The sequence below is a fragment of the Alnus glutinosa genome, chromosome 4 (genome assembly GCF_958979055.1).
Source record: "Alnus glutinosa chromosome 4, dhAlnGlut1.1, whole genome shotgun sequence".
NCBI lineage: Eukaryota > Viridiplantae > Streptophyta > Magnoliopsida > Fagales > Betulaceae > Alnus > Alnus glutinosa.
Window position 1 is genome coordinate 32,947,337 of NC_084889.1, and position 15,002 is coordinate 32,962,338.

The 15,002-nt window shown below is 36.0% G+C and overlaps 2 protein-coding genes and 1 long non-coding RNA gene across 3 annotated transcripts; 2 read left to right on the top strand and 1 right to left on the bottom strand.

Moving 5' to 3' along the window:
* The first annotated feature begins 753 nt into the window (after positions 1–753).
* On the top strand, positions 754–1,892 carry LOC133866889 (uncharacterized). Its single transcript, XR_009899940.1, has 2 exons — positions 754–1,163; positions 1,254–1,892. It is a non-coding gene; the product is annotated as an uncharacterized LOC133866889 (long non-coding RNA).
* Positions 1,893–8,077: 6,185 nt separating this feature from the next.
* On the top strand, positions 8,078–8,837 carry LOC133867029 (uncharacterized). Its single transcript, XM_062303701.1, has 2 exons — positions 8,078–8,338; positions 8,455–8,837. The coding sequence occupies exons 1-2, from the start codon at positions 8,188–8,190 to the stop codon at positions 8,703–8,705; spliced, it is 402 nt and encodes a 133-aa protein (XP_062159685.1). The 5' UTR covers positions 8,078–8,187; the 3' UTR covers positions 8,706–8,837.
* Positions 8,838–10,431: 1,594 nt separating this feature from the next.
* LOC133865369 (F-box protein SKIP1) lies at positions 10,432–12,559 on the bottom strand. Its single transcript, XM_062301766.1, has 2 exons — positions 12,156–12,559; positions 10,432–11,233 (listed from the first exon to the last, which is right to left on the bottom strand). The coding sequence occupies exons 1-2, from the start codon at positions 12,512–12,514 to the stop codon at positions 10,663–10,665; spliced, it is 930 nt and encodes a 309-aa protein (XP_062157750.1). The 5' UTR covers positions 12,515–12,559; the 3' UTR covers positions 10,432–10,662.
* Between the last annotated feature and the right edge of the window lie 2,443 nt (positions 12,560–15,002).

Here is a 15,002-nt window from a genome sequence, read left to right on the forward strand (position 1 = left end):
TTCTAGCCGTAATGAGCAATTCACGTTAGCGACAAATTCCGTGTTGAAATCTACTCAGTCCTTCAAAAGATTTTCTCAATTTCATTATTATAATTTAAAGTTTGTGGATTTAATAATGTATATAGAGTTAATGGGTAGGCAACTGTTTTTTAAGTTAGATCAGGGTGAAGCTACCCCTGACTTTGGGGGCCAGGGGTTTACCCCCAAAAAAAAAAATTCCTAAAAAAAGAAAATAATAATTAATTTTACTAATAAATTTTGTTATTTTATAGTTTTGGTCCTCCCAATTTTTTTTTTTTTCAATTTGGCCTCCCCAACTCCTAAATCTTAATTAGCTCCGCCCCTGAGTCAGATCTTTCTGACTTAGAGTTCAGGAATCTTGTACCTCTTGTCTCAATCTGTATGCCTTCAGGCTTTTTCAGTAATATATCGTAGCACATGCTACATGTTCTAAAAAAAAAAAAAAACTGCATTTGGTGACAGTAGCATTCTTTTTCGAGTAATGATTCACTACTACCTAAATATACAGCTTTTCACCATCTTGCCTATGTGGCAAGGTGGTCCCTCACCTTAATTTATTTTTAAATAGAGTAATGATTCACTACCACCTAAATATACAACTTTTCACTACCTTATCTATGTGGCAAGGTGGTCCCCCACTTTAATTTATTTTTAAAAAATAAAAAAACTTAAAAAGTAGTGGGGGACCACCTTGCCACATAGGCAAGGTGGTGAAAAGTTATATATTTAAGTGGCATTAAATCATTATTCTTTTAAAAAATAAAAAAATTCAAAAAGTAGTGGGGGACCACCTTGCTACATAGGCAAAGTGGTGAAAAGTTGTATCTTTAGGTGGCAGTAAATCATTATTCTTCTTTTTCCTTAATAAGCTGAAACCCTAGATTTTTTTTCCAGAATAATCCCTGATTTTTCTCTTCTTCTATAAATGGGGTGTAGTAACTAGGAAATCTGATTGAAGAAGAATTTCAGTCAGTTGTGGAGGCCCGGCTCCTCGAAGCATTCAACTCTTCTCTCTCTCTGCTTTTGTTTTGTCCTCTTAATTTAGCTACGCGCTCTTACCAATTACGACACGATCCAACCCAACCATTAATTGCCAGTCTGCCACACTCGAATTAATTAATATCTCCACTTCGTATAAAAAGGTAAAGCTTCGATCCATTAATTATTGAGCATTAGCTATATATCGATCCCTTGTCCACAAGAAGCTTATACTTTTTCTCCTTGATCCACAGACATGATAAACATGAGATGGATACTCTCTTTCTCAGTCACCGCTCTCCTCTTATTCTCTCACCTTCTTCCAAGTTCAGCTCTTGAAAGCGCTTTGAATCCCCTCATGAGTAGAGTTCCCGGCCAGCATCTGCAACAAGAGAGATCACAACTGGCAGGCAGTTCATTTTACAATCGGAAGCTTGGAGTTCACATCAAAAAGAGGATTCCCTCGGTTCCGAGAGTCGGAACACGTGGTGCTGGTGGCAGAAAATCTTCAGCTATTCGAAGTCGGATATCTTCCTTCAATGTTGCCTCTGTTATTTGCGTTTCCCTTGGTTTCTTCATGCTCTAGTTTGTGCGTGCGTGGGTGGCGGAGTATGTTAGTTCATCTTCAAACATCTTTAAGATCGATCTTATCTCCAACACGTCAAATTGTGTTACAATCCTAAGTGCTTCATATAGTTTAAATACATTCTTAAATATATAAGTTCTACATTTGTATCATATTCTTGCCTTAACCTTTTTTATTTTTTATTTTTTTAGTTTTTTTTTTTAATATTGTTGCTTAAATGGGTGTGACAGCATATTGTATTTGCCATTCGTAAATATTATTGATAAATTCCATTGGTTTTGTATTATAGATCTAAATTTCAGTCCAAGTACTTTAGATCTAAATTTCGGTGGGACTTGGAGATTAATATGAATCAAACATATAATGTTAGAATATTAATTAAAAGATTAAATTCAAATTTTTTTTTTTATCAGTTTAATCTTTCTTTGGGATAAGTAGGGGAGTAATGCTATAAGGCACACTTTCATCACACTATGGCAGACTTTTGTGCCTACGTGGCACATTTTGCGGTGAGATAAATTTAATTCATCTACTGCAAGATGTGCCACGTAAACACAAAAAGTCTGCTAATAGTGTGATGAAGGCGTATCTTATAGTACTACTCTTTTATGTATTACCTATCACTTACTAAGGTAACTTTTTAAAATAAGTAATGATTTAATTTGTCAAATATAATATATAAGCAGAATCATTATACACAATTACATAATCTGATATGGACAGAAATTTTCTACAAATTGGTTTGTAGGAAATTTCTTACAACTTACATATAAAAATGACATGTATCTTTTAAACATGTGAGAAACACATGTTTTTTTATTAATGCTATTAAAAAAGCATGTAAGAAGCACATGTTATTTAAATAACATGTGTTTCTCACATGCTGTGACGTTTCACATCGCCTGGGAATGAGGATGTGCTTATATGTATAAATGCACCCTTTATAACACTACGCGTTTTAAAGCCGTGATGACCATAAACCTATCAGAACTCCGCAACTAAGCGTGCTTCTGCGAAAGCAGTACCAGGATGGGTGACATCCTGTCTGGTTCGGGGGAGCCAAAAGCGGACAATATTGTGTCATTGGGGTGGGTCGTTACAAATGGTATTAGAACCATTGCCCAGCTTGAGATGGTGGGAGCGTGCACACGCCCAGTGAGGGACACTAGCGGAGACGTTAGGTCCAAAGAGGGGGTGATTGTGACGTCTCACATCGCTTGTGAATGAGGATGTGCTTATATGTATAAATGCATCATTTATGACACAATGCGTTTTAAAGCCGTGATGACCATGAACCTATCAGAACTCCGCAGTTAAGCGTGCTTCTGCGAGAGCAGTATCGGCCAAGATGGGTGACCTTCTGGGAAGTCTGGTTTGGGGGAGCCAAAAGCGGACAATATTGTGTCATTGAGAGTGGGTCGTTACACATGCCAAGAGATGCATGTCAATCTTATATATAGGTTGTAAAAAATTTCTTACAAATCGATTTGTAAGAAATTTATATCCTAAACATATGATATATATCATAAGGTTGGTATCATATGTGGCCTAAAGTTGAACACCAAGTTGATGCCCATCCATTACTCCATAAAATATTGCCAATAAAATAAAGCTCTTCTACAACGTAAAAAACTATTTTTACTCTTATGTTATAACTTATATCAAAATACTTTCAACCAAAACACCAAAAACAATTCTTAAAAAAAGTTATCAAACACCACCTGAATTTTTGGGAAATGCTCTACTTTTTAAATTTTCATCTCCAAAAATAATTTCTAAATAATGTGTCATCATCCTATGAGATGCATGTTGACACATTTTTCAAAATAATAAATCTTATCTATGATTGACACATTATTTGAAAATTAATTTTTAAGAAAAAAATTTAGTAAATGTAGCACTTCTCTAATTTTTTTGGATCTTGAATGGCAAGCGAAGAGAAGCCGCATAATGGGAGATGAAAAGACACTGATAATTAATAAGGACTATTAGGGGTGAAAAAAGGGTAATTGTATCATCGCTAATTGTAACAGTAATTGTCTTAGGCAATTGGACTAGTTTGCTAATTGCCCTTGCACCACCCTAGGCGATTAGCGATTATAAAATGGCTCGAACGGCTCTACAAGGCAACGGTGCTAGCCAGAGGATGCTTTGCGCTCATATTTTTTTTCACATGCGCTGCATCACCCAGTGGTTCCCCAAGAATTCTTCTTGCCCCACATGCGTTGCTTTTTTGATTTATTTCTTTCTTTTAGCTAGCTAGATGTTTGGCCATCGCAACTAGTCAGAGCCAATCATAATGTTATGTTAATAAATAGGGTGAAATACGTTTTTACTCCATGTGATTTAACACCTTTATTTTTTAGCTTGTGTAATTCATTTCGTATCGTGGATGGTATTTGATTTATGGCTAAAAACAGAGATGGTACTTCCGTTCAAAATTCCGTCTAAAAATTGACGGAAATCTATGTTAACACCTATAAGATGATGACACGTGTCCTATGCCTAATTAAAAATTAAAAATAAAAATTATAAAACTTTTAAAAAAATAAAAGAAATAAATATTTTATTTTATTTTTAAAAAAAGAAAAAAGAGGAAGGGTGGCTCGAGCACCCCCCCCCTTATGGTCAGTTTGGAAGTAGCTGAACCACCTCCATTTGGCATGGGTTGGCCGAACCACCCCCATGACCCTTGCCCTAAGGGCCAAACCTTAAACCAACCTCTCTCTCTCTCTCTCTCTCTCTCTTCTTCTTCTTCTTCTTCTTCTTCTTCTTTTTTTTTTTTTTTTTTTTTTTTTTTCTTTATTTATTTCTCTTTGGCCTTGTGGGGTGGCCAGCCATGGGGTGGTTCGGCCACCCCAAGACCAGTCGATCTGGGGTGTTTCAACCACCCCAAAACCGGCCATGAGAGTGGCTCAGCCATCCCTCTTCTTCTTCTTCTTTTTTTTTTTTTTTTTTTTCTCCTTTTTCAATTTTTTTTAAAACTTTTTAAGTTTTTATTATTTTTAGTTTTTTAATGTATAGAACACGTGTCAATTTCTTGGAGATGTTGACGTGGACTTCGGTAAATTTTTGGATGGAAGTATCATCTCTGTCTTTAACCATAAATGAGACACCATCTACGACAGGAAATGAACCATAGGGGAAAGGGGAAAATTGTTTGTTTTTTATTTTTTCAATGCAGGGAAAGGAAAAGGGGAAAATAATTGTTATGTTAAAATTTATTTCATGACCTTCATCTCTACCATCTGACATACAATGTCTGTTAGAGCATTCACTATGGGTTATTTAAAATCCATTGTAAATCTACAATACATAAGAAAGCCACAAAAAAGCTCTTCCATCGGCTTCTCTATCCCAACGCCAGTTTAGATTTGTTCAAGATTTGTGAACAATGCAACGCCCCATGTGGTATTGCACTATTCACAAATCTATCGATTTTTTTTTTTAATGAGTGTTTTTCTCACTTTCTTCCTCTTTCCCATAACTTTCTTTCTCGTGCCGGCAATCTCTCTACGAAGTATAGGCAAGCTCGTCGTCGCTGGCTCAGGGATTGGAGATCTCAACGGTGACGACTGCTGGATCGTCAGGCTGGTACACGTCCGTATTCGTCTAGAGCTTCAAAGTCGGCTAGAGCTGAAGCGATCTGGCGAGCTCATTGTCTCTGGCTCAGGGGTTAGAGATCTCGACGGTGACAACTACCGGATTGCCGAGCTGGTCTTTAAAGTCGGCCGGAGCTAGAGTGATTTGGCGAGCTCGTCGTCGCTAGCTTGGAAATCTCGACTGTGACCAAAGCTCAATCTTCATTTTCTTCGTCCTGATCACAGTTTTAACATAAAGAATAAAAAAAATATATTAAAAATGATTATTTTCATAAAATAGATAAAAATCTAAGGCCCTGTTTGATATCCTCTTTCCCTTTCCCTTCTCCCTCCCCTTCCCTGACGCGCACTGACAGGAGAGACTTTTGGCAAAAGGGCTGAAAAAATTCAACCAACTTTTTCATGAAATGACATGCTTTTTTCTCGTTTTACCCCTATACACAGCGTTTATATTGCAAAAAAAAAATTTCCTGCCAGGGGTAGAATGGGTAAAACAAAACAGGCTTTTTTTTTACCCATTTTACCCCTGTATATGACTGTTTAAGCTGCTGAATTTTTTTCCATGTCAGGAGTAAAATAGAAAAAAAAAAAAAAAAAAAAAAAAAAAGGGTTGTTCCATCTTGGAAAATGGCTGAATTTGTTCAGCCTCCTGCGAAAAGCCAATCCTGTCGGTGCGCGTCAGGGAAGGGGAAGGAGAAGGGAAAGAAGATATCAAACAGGGCCTAAATAATCGGTTGGAGGGTAGTTTTGAAAATGATTAGCTAAACTAGCAAAAAGTAAATTTTGATTATCTAGAATAGATAAAAATTTGCATCGTCCAATATGAATACTCTTACAACTTATTCCAAAACGCTATTGTTTTTTTCTTTCTTTGAAGAAATAAAGAGATATTTGAGAGGAGTAATATTGCTAGGGACGATAAAGAAGCTTGAAATAAAATTCAAAATAAGCAGAAAAAAAAAATGCTATGCGATTATTGAGTTGCAAACACTTTTCTGGGTTAAAAAAGTGAAAAAAAAAAAAAAAAAAAAAAGAGAAAAGAAAAGAAAAAGTGTGAAAACTCCACACGGGCCTTGTACCCAGCTTTTCTCCAAAATTTTGATGGAAACTGTCGTAATGCCACATTAACACCAATTATATTATGACCCATGTCACTTATAATAATAAAAATTTATAAAATATAAAATATAATGTTTTCCCTTTTATTATATAGTGAGAACAATTAGAAGTTAAATCATAACTTTTTCTAAAAGCTTTTGCTTATAGGAAAATACAAATTTAATCATTTAATCAATACTTTAACGTTCCACCTCATATATAGACTCAAATTCCCTTTTAATAGGTGAGATCAACACGCAACATATTTAATTGGGAGGTGAATTGATGAAGTCAAAGTTTGAACTCAAGACATTTGATTCTAATAATAAGTTAAAATTATCACTTATTGCAAAAGCTTTTAACTTATACAAATTTAATCAAACAGAAGTAATAAACATATATATATATATATATATATATATATATGCAATGGTTTGGTTTTGGTCCAGTTGAAGTTGGGATTGGAAACATATCCCATAATAAAACATGTGTCTTAATCTCAAAAAATCTAATTTCAGCTTGAGATGGTTGAATCACTCATACAACACCTTTTTTTTTTTTTTTTAATTATTATTATTATTATTTTTTATTAAAGCACTAACAATAGTTTTTCTAAATCTCATTCCCTTCCATGCATGTAAGAAAAACTTGTAAGAAACCATTTGAATCAGATTCCCTTATTATTCACTAAGCTAAAGAAACATCAAGAGAATTAAAAGTAAACTGTACCCTACATCTAGAGAAACAAAAATTGTTCCCTTAACATTATTTAATATAAAAAAAAATTTATTTCCTCTTTCATTCATCTAGCATTTATTTAAAATATTATTTAAATGATTTCTCTTTCATATTTTTTTTTTCTCTTACTATTTAATTTAAAAAATATTTAAATAGTATAAGGAAATAACAAGAAAAGCTATTGTTGAGTGCATTTAAATAGGGAAGTAAAAAGTGTTTTTATTTCCTAAATTAAGGAAAAGTTGAAGGAAAACTACTGCTAGTGCTCTTATATGAAGACTGATACATGAGGTTAATATTTTAACAAGAGTAATGCCAGAAATTTCATTTTTATTCAACTATCACATAATGTTGATGTGACAGTCCCATACAACCCTTGGATCAACCATTTTTTTAAAAAAAAAAAAAAAAAAAAAAAAAAAATCCAAAAATTAGTTGGGATTGCATTGTAAGATAAAAATGTTATATATATTAATATTAGAAATTATATTTTTATCTCACAATATTAACGTGACAGCCTCAACTAACCATTGAATCAATTATTATTGAAAAGAATAAAAATAAAGGTCGATTAAGAATGCATGTCAACCTCATTAAATAATTCTAGCTTTACTCCTTTTAATAACTAACATAACAAAACTATGAAATCACTATAGCAATCCTCCGAATCTAAAGTAAATAGGATTAAGAGCATGCAATCGTTTTGAGAATTCTCCAAGGATTCAAGACAAGCCGACAAGGCATCCCATTCCTTGATCTTCTTTCAAGGGAAAAAGATGTGAATTTGATCCTTTAAACAAAATGAATGGCCTCTTTATTCTTTTCTACTAGCATATCCTAAAAGAAGCCGATCACCACCCAACGAAGAGAAGAATACAGGAAAGAAAAGCGAACATGAAAAGAATCTGCAAACTTTTTTTCTTGCTCAGAATTGGATTCCCATTCTAAGAACCCAACACCAGGTTTTTTTTTTGTTGGTGGACAGTATTTTTTTATCATACTAGGGGAGCTTTGTCTCCCCCATCAAAAGAACCTCCACTATAAAATGAGATTTTACTTCTTGTGAGTCCTCAGAGCCTTAATCAATAGCAGCCTAAAACCCCTTCCTCTTCCCTCAACACCCACCACCTTAAAAGTGTTGGTCCAAAACAAAAGCAAGAGCACATGAGGAAAGAATTACTTATATGGCTCTTCTTCATTGTGTCCCTCAAAGTTCTTTCGTATTCAGCATGTGAAAGCACTTTCACCAAAAAAGCTGGAGATAGGTCATCTTCAAAGCTCCCAAAACAGCTTAACTGTAAGAATGATGTTAAAGGTACTACAACTTTTACAACAAGTATTCTCACAAACTGATGTAATAGTTTATAATTGATAAAATGATTTAAGTAAAAGATATTCAGTGTATTTCTAACTAGATTTCGTTCTATTCAGATTTATATGGCTCGGTCAACAAACCAAACAGAGAAGGTGATCAAAGAACACATGGGGCAGATCAAGCAGCTCATCATTTAAGGGTTTTCCGAAAGGCAAAAGTAGTTTATGGGGGTGCCAATAACGTTAAGCCCCCCAACACTCGTAGACGAAGTGGAGCAAGCTCCTTGTTAATTAAACCCTCTTCTGGGTTTTCTGTGGTGCTCAGGCATGTTATATTTGGATTGTTGACGTCTGTTTTCTTCTTTTGAATGGCATGGGTGGTTGTCTAAAACGTAAGTTTAAGCTTCAAAGAGGGGAAAGGAAAAATTGTTGCAAGATGTGATCATTTAACTTCATTTTTCTCTTCTTTTGATCAATGTTAAGGACTAACCTTTTCAATTGATTAGATCTCCAACCCTTCGTCTCCTGGTCTTTTTGTTTTCCTGAGCAAATGATACATAAAACAAAAGAAAAATGCAAACAAAAAAAGGGAAAGGGGCAGAACTGGCTAGGGGGGTTAATGTTACTAATAGGAACCACAATCACAGGGAGGAGAGAAGAAATGAGAATGTTTCTACTTTGGTCAGTAGAGACAGTTCATTTAGCAAAGTTTATGCACAGATGACAGATCAATTAGCATTGTGATGATCTTTACAAAAAGACCAAACCAAAACGAAGTTCAAACGCTGGTGAATTTCAAAGATACAAGGTTCTAATTACCACTCCAGAGGTAGGTCCTAATTGAAAAAGATAGACACAATAACTAACTTTCTCTCTTGGGCTTACAAGTTACAACCAAAAAAAAAAAAAAATTTCTTCTCTCTTCATTTATCTCAATTCTTTTCATCTTAGAGATTTCTAATCACACACAAGATGCAAGCATGGACTTTACCACATTAAATGACAAACCAATACATCAAAGGAAGTTACTCCTAGGTCATGAAGAGGAAGACATAATTTGAAAATAATTTCAACGACTTCCACTAAGTTTGTTGATGCAACATTTCGCACGGCTGGATCGGACGATGGGTCACCTGCAAAATAAAGAAAAAAGTCACTAGAAAAACCATATCCCCAGGGGACCAGGGAGCCTCCGATATTTAAGTCAATAAATTTGTTTGAGAATAAATTGAATGGAGATAGTTTGAGGAGAGAAAGGACAATTACCTGATTTCTAGAGAGGGTGGCCCCTTAAAGTTGGCCCATAGATGCTTGCCACGTGGTGGGCCGTAGCCGTTTATCAATTGACTGATTACTTGCCATTAGTGTGGTGTTTGAGTAGGGCCCATTGATTATTTATATCCACACCATAGTTTGAATAGGGCCCTAAAGCCTAAAGCCTCATATTATAGGGCTTGTTTGGCAAGTGACATTACAGAACAGAACATAACAGAGTAGTGGGTTGTTAATTTTTGAAATTAGTAAAAAGTGATGATGTGATATAAAATAAAAAGAATTTGTATAAAAAAGTGAAAAAGTTTTGTATCGTAGTGAATTTTTTTATTTGAATAGTAATAAAAAATTATTGATGTGATATAAAAAAGTGAAAAAAAAAATGAGAATGTTTTGATGTTGATTAGTAGTGAAAAATATATAAAAAAAAAGAAAAAAAAGAAAAAAAAAAGTACATGTAATGTATTGTTCCTTGACAAACAAGCCCATAGTTACAGTCAAAGAGATCTCAATTACATCATGTCTCTAAAGAGGTTTTAGCCCATTGACGGGTTTCTGAAGAGTTGTTCAGCACTCAGGCTGTAAATTCCTTCAGACAATCGAGAGAGACAATAGGGTTTCTGAAGAGTTCTTGGGCAGGCCTAAGTCCAAGAGTAGCCACTAGGCAGAGCAATTTTTATTTTCAAGAGCATGGAAGGCGCTTCCAAGAATCCACTTAATCACCAGATCAGCTTTTCATTTACAGTGAAAAAGCAATGCCATATGATGATACAGACATTTAATAACCATATATTTTGTAAATTCCAATCCACCATACAAGTGTAAAAGAAAGTATCGTTCTTGATACCCAAATGTATTATAAATCAAACAGAACAGAACAGAACAAACATTACAGAAACCAAAGTACATGTGGCGTTGGACATGGAATAAATATACATATACTGTAACCTGGCTACAGAACCCTTGTTAGTTAAGAGCTACATAGACCAGCAAACACAATATGCTTTCCCAAAAATGACCAAATTGCAATGATATTGTTATCCACTTGCCTGATCAAATTCGGAAGACATCTGTTTGAAACCTCTCATCATACAAACTCCAATGGCCATACCTCTCCATGTGAAAGACCGTACTTGGAATATAGAAATTTGGCTTTTTGATCTCCAAATCCTTCAGACCCAATGATGCATTAGCAATATCCCTACTAGTCAAGGTCATACAACCAGACAAATCTAAGTACTTGAGGTTCGGACACCCTTCACATATCAAAGTAAGGCCCCTAACAGACAACTTGGAGAACTGAATTTCAAGTTGCTCCAAATAAGGCATGGAGCTCCCAATAGAAGCAGCTTCTGAGTCCCCATCTTGAGGACAAGCATTTAGATACTCATTAGGAACAACTCCTACATGTTCGGAAGGATCAAGCCAATTCATAAGGTTTCGCTTCAGAACTCTAAGGTTCGGGCAATTCTTTCCAATCAATACCAAGGACTCATGAGATATCTCATAGCAGTAGCTGACATCCAGTTCCCTAAGATTGGTGCATCGAGAAGCTATCTTAGCCATTGATCTATCAGTAACATTCGGGCAATTCTTGATTGAAAGGACCTGAAGATTTGGGCACCTGAAAATGCAAATACATGACAAAATTCAATTCATTTATTTATATCCTAATGAACCAACAACGACCTTAACAAAAAACTCAGACCAAAAAAGAGGTAAGGCCAAAAGTTCAACCCCATCATTCGCACTCCGACCTATTAATAAACCGTAATGGGTGCAATTTAGCAAAACTAATTTCATGATTCTTTTTATCATACGTTTTCTGGCAACACAATTCCCTCTCAATTTGAACTGAAAAAACAAATGGAACAAACGGTTCGTAATGCACTTTCAGATTACTGTAAAGTACAAGTAGACTTCACTAAGAAACTAATCATCTTCCTTTATGCAAGAAAAGAGGTGGTTTTTCCCTGCTCTGTAACTACCAATAACCTTCTCTCTCGTAATCTCGCCACACTCCACACAACTGCCATTCTTAGCATCCTAAATGCATTACTACGTAAGTACGAATGGCCTACCTACATGCTTTTTGACTTTAGACAACCATAATAGCAGCCATATCACATAAGCCATGTTACATGATCTTCCACTATCGACTAAGCTTAGGCCTTGAAGAAATATTTGGTACAAACAGATTCAAACTTTAGCATTACAATAAAACTACCCACATAAAAAAGCTCACACTATGAAAAAGAGAAAATATTAGGATGAGTCTCAGTTCTCTCATTCAAATAACTGACCCACCACACAACACTAAGGAAACAAAAGTCCAAACCTTGTGGCAAAAGCCTATTATATAATTCAATTAAAAGTTTTTTTTTTTTTTTTTATAAGTATAATTCAATTAAAAGTTAAAAAAGCAAAAACACAAAAACCCAATTCAACCACACTACCATCAAAGATTCAAACACTCAAAACAACTCAAAGCAAAAAAAAAAAAAATCAACATACATCTGTGTGTGTGTGTGTGATTATTTGTACACCTTTCAGCGGCGAATAAAAGAGAGCGATCAGAGCAGTGACGGGTGCGAATCTCAGAGAGAAACCCATCGCTCCAAACGACGATGGATTGGAGCATGGAGTCTATCTTCCTCTCGAACTCGGGGGTCCACCAGCGAGACGATTCGAACGCCGAGCCAAAGTGGGGCTCGATGTCGAACGCCGAGTGAAGAGAAGCGTCCATGCAGGCTTGGAGCCACGGCTTGCACACCAGCATGGCTCCGCGCCACCGGTGCTCCAGGGTGAGCCGCGAGAGGACGTTGGTCAGGCACTCCTGGGTCAACTCGGCCCAGTCGGGTCCGGGTCCGGAATCGGACTCTTCTTCTCCTTCATTGTTATCCATTTCGAGGGTTGTTGGTTTGAGAGAGGTCTAGTTAAGGTCGTTATTTGTTTTGGTTGGACATGTTATTTTTGGTGTGGACATGATTAATGTTAGGATTTTTTTTTTTCTTCTTCTTTTAATGTTAAAATAGTTTTTAAAATTATTATTGACTTTAGAATATAAATTATTATTAAATTTAGAATATATCACTACTAATTTTGACCAAATCATTAGCCTAAAAGTCACATTAAAATATTGAGAGAATAAAAAAAAAAAAAATTCTTATCCTTACTCGGTGTGGACAGCTTCAGCCTTCAGCTTCTCTACCCACCTGGCGACACACGTGTAGCTCTCTAATTTTATCTATTTTTTAATCCAATTATTTTGAACACACAATTCAACGTAACAACTTGAAAAACACTTATCCCAATTCTAAGGGGGACGATAAAATTACAATTCTTATGTAATTATTCACAACCCCAGGATATATTAGGTAACAAAAATGATATTTGTACAACACAGTACAACAATTTCACAACACTCCTTCACATGAGAGTGGGCTTGTACAACAACTTCACAACACCCTCTCACATGAGAGTGGGACTCAGATACGCCCACTCTTATGTGAGGGGGTGTTGTGAAGTTGTACCTGTGTAGTGTAAGAATCAATCCTTATTGGGTAAAACTCACATGCATGAATCTCACCTTATGTTTTTTTGATTGTGAAATAATTATGCAATATGAGTTGTACATGAATCATTTCTCTAATTCTAATGGTTCATTTCATAATAAGCGGTGAGGACTCCCATTGGAGCTCAATTTTGGCTGAAAGTGAATGATTTCATCTTGTAGTCGTGGTATTATGAGTAATATGGATTCAGAGAAAATATGCTCCCAACTGTATGGGTTTTATTAAATGAAAGTTTATAAAATAAATACTTGGGTGTTAACTGTTAACCAAATTGCTGAGAATAAATCAGAACATAGAATAGCATCCACATCCGGTTCTTAAAAAATATTAAAATGAGACGAAAACACTCTGTATCTGTTGCACTAATGCTCCGTTTGTTTCGGCGTAAAATGATTTCCAGAAAATGATTTCGGTATTTTACGGTGTTTGGTAGGGGGCGAAAATAACGGTCAACGAAAATCATTTTCGGTTTGACCGTAAAACCTTCTTTAATTTTTGGAAAACGATTTACGGTTTTTAAAACCGTAAATCGTTTTCCAAAATTATATTCTTCGTCCTTACACGCACGTTTGATATCTGACTGTCCGAATCCGACAATAATCGGTCGTTCGAAAATAGGCAACACCGAAATCCGGCATCATCAAGTCACTGGAATAATGCCGGCGTCGGAATCCGACCACCGGAATCCTGCCGGCTGCCGGAATACCGCCGGCCGCCGGAATCCGGCGACATCCGGCAACTGCGCCGAATGCCGGCGGAATCTGGCCGGAATCCGGCCATGGACCGAAACCGGCCGGAACCCGGCCTGATCTGACCGGATCCGGCCACTGATCCGGCCGGATCTGGCCAAAATGGCCGGGATCCGGCCGGATATGACCGGATCCGGACACTGAACCGGCCGGATCTGGCCAAAATGGCCGGAATCCGGCCGGATATGACCGGATCCGGACACTGATCCGGCCGGATCTGGCCGGATCCGGCCACTGATCCTGCCGAGATCCGGCCAAAATGACCGGATCCTGCCGGATCTGACCGGTCCCGGAGGTTTCCTGCCGGAATCCGGCAATTTTGGCCGGATCCGGCCAAACATGTTCGCCGGATTCCGGCGACGGCGACCGGTCGTTGCCGGATTCCGGCGACAGTTGCATTTTCACTTTTCGTAATTTTTTCGTGCGAACCAAACGCCGAAAAATGTTTTCGAGAAAATAATTTCTTTTGAAATTGATTTCGTCGAAAATATTTTACGACGGAAACTATTTTACGTCGAAACAAACGGAGCATAAATTGCTGAAAAAAAATTAGTGCGGGTGAATAATACTCATCAAATCTTGTTTCCGCTTTTGCCACCTTTTTTTTTAAATAAAAAAAATTATTGGAATGAATAAAGAATAAATAAAAAATTATTGAAAAAAATATTTAAATAAAATAGTGAAAGTGGATAGCTGTGAATGCTCTTAAAAATCCTAAATACTATAATTTTATTCAATATTTATCCAACAATACTGACATGACACACTTAAATTAATTAAGAGTTTCATATCAACATTGTTAAATATTAAATAAAATTATAGTATCTAGCATTATTCATGCTTTAAAAGTCCTTGTCCTCTTTTCTTCTTTATTACCTCGACCAAATATAGAATATTAAAAGAGCCAAGAGAAACATAGTCACTAAGATAGTGAAGAAGAAAAATAAATCGAAAGATGTTAAACCATTACCCCCCCCATTATTTAAAGGGAAAATAAAAAATTGATCCTTGGATTTTCACTCACGTAAAAAAATGGTGCCAACATCAATTTTTCCATCCAAATTGTTAA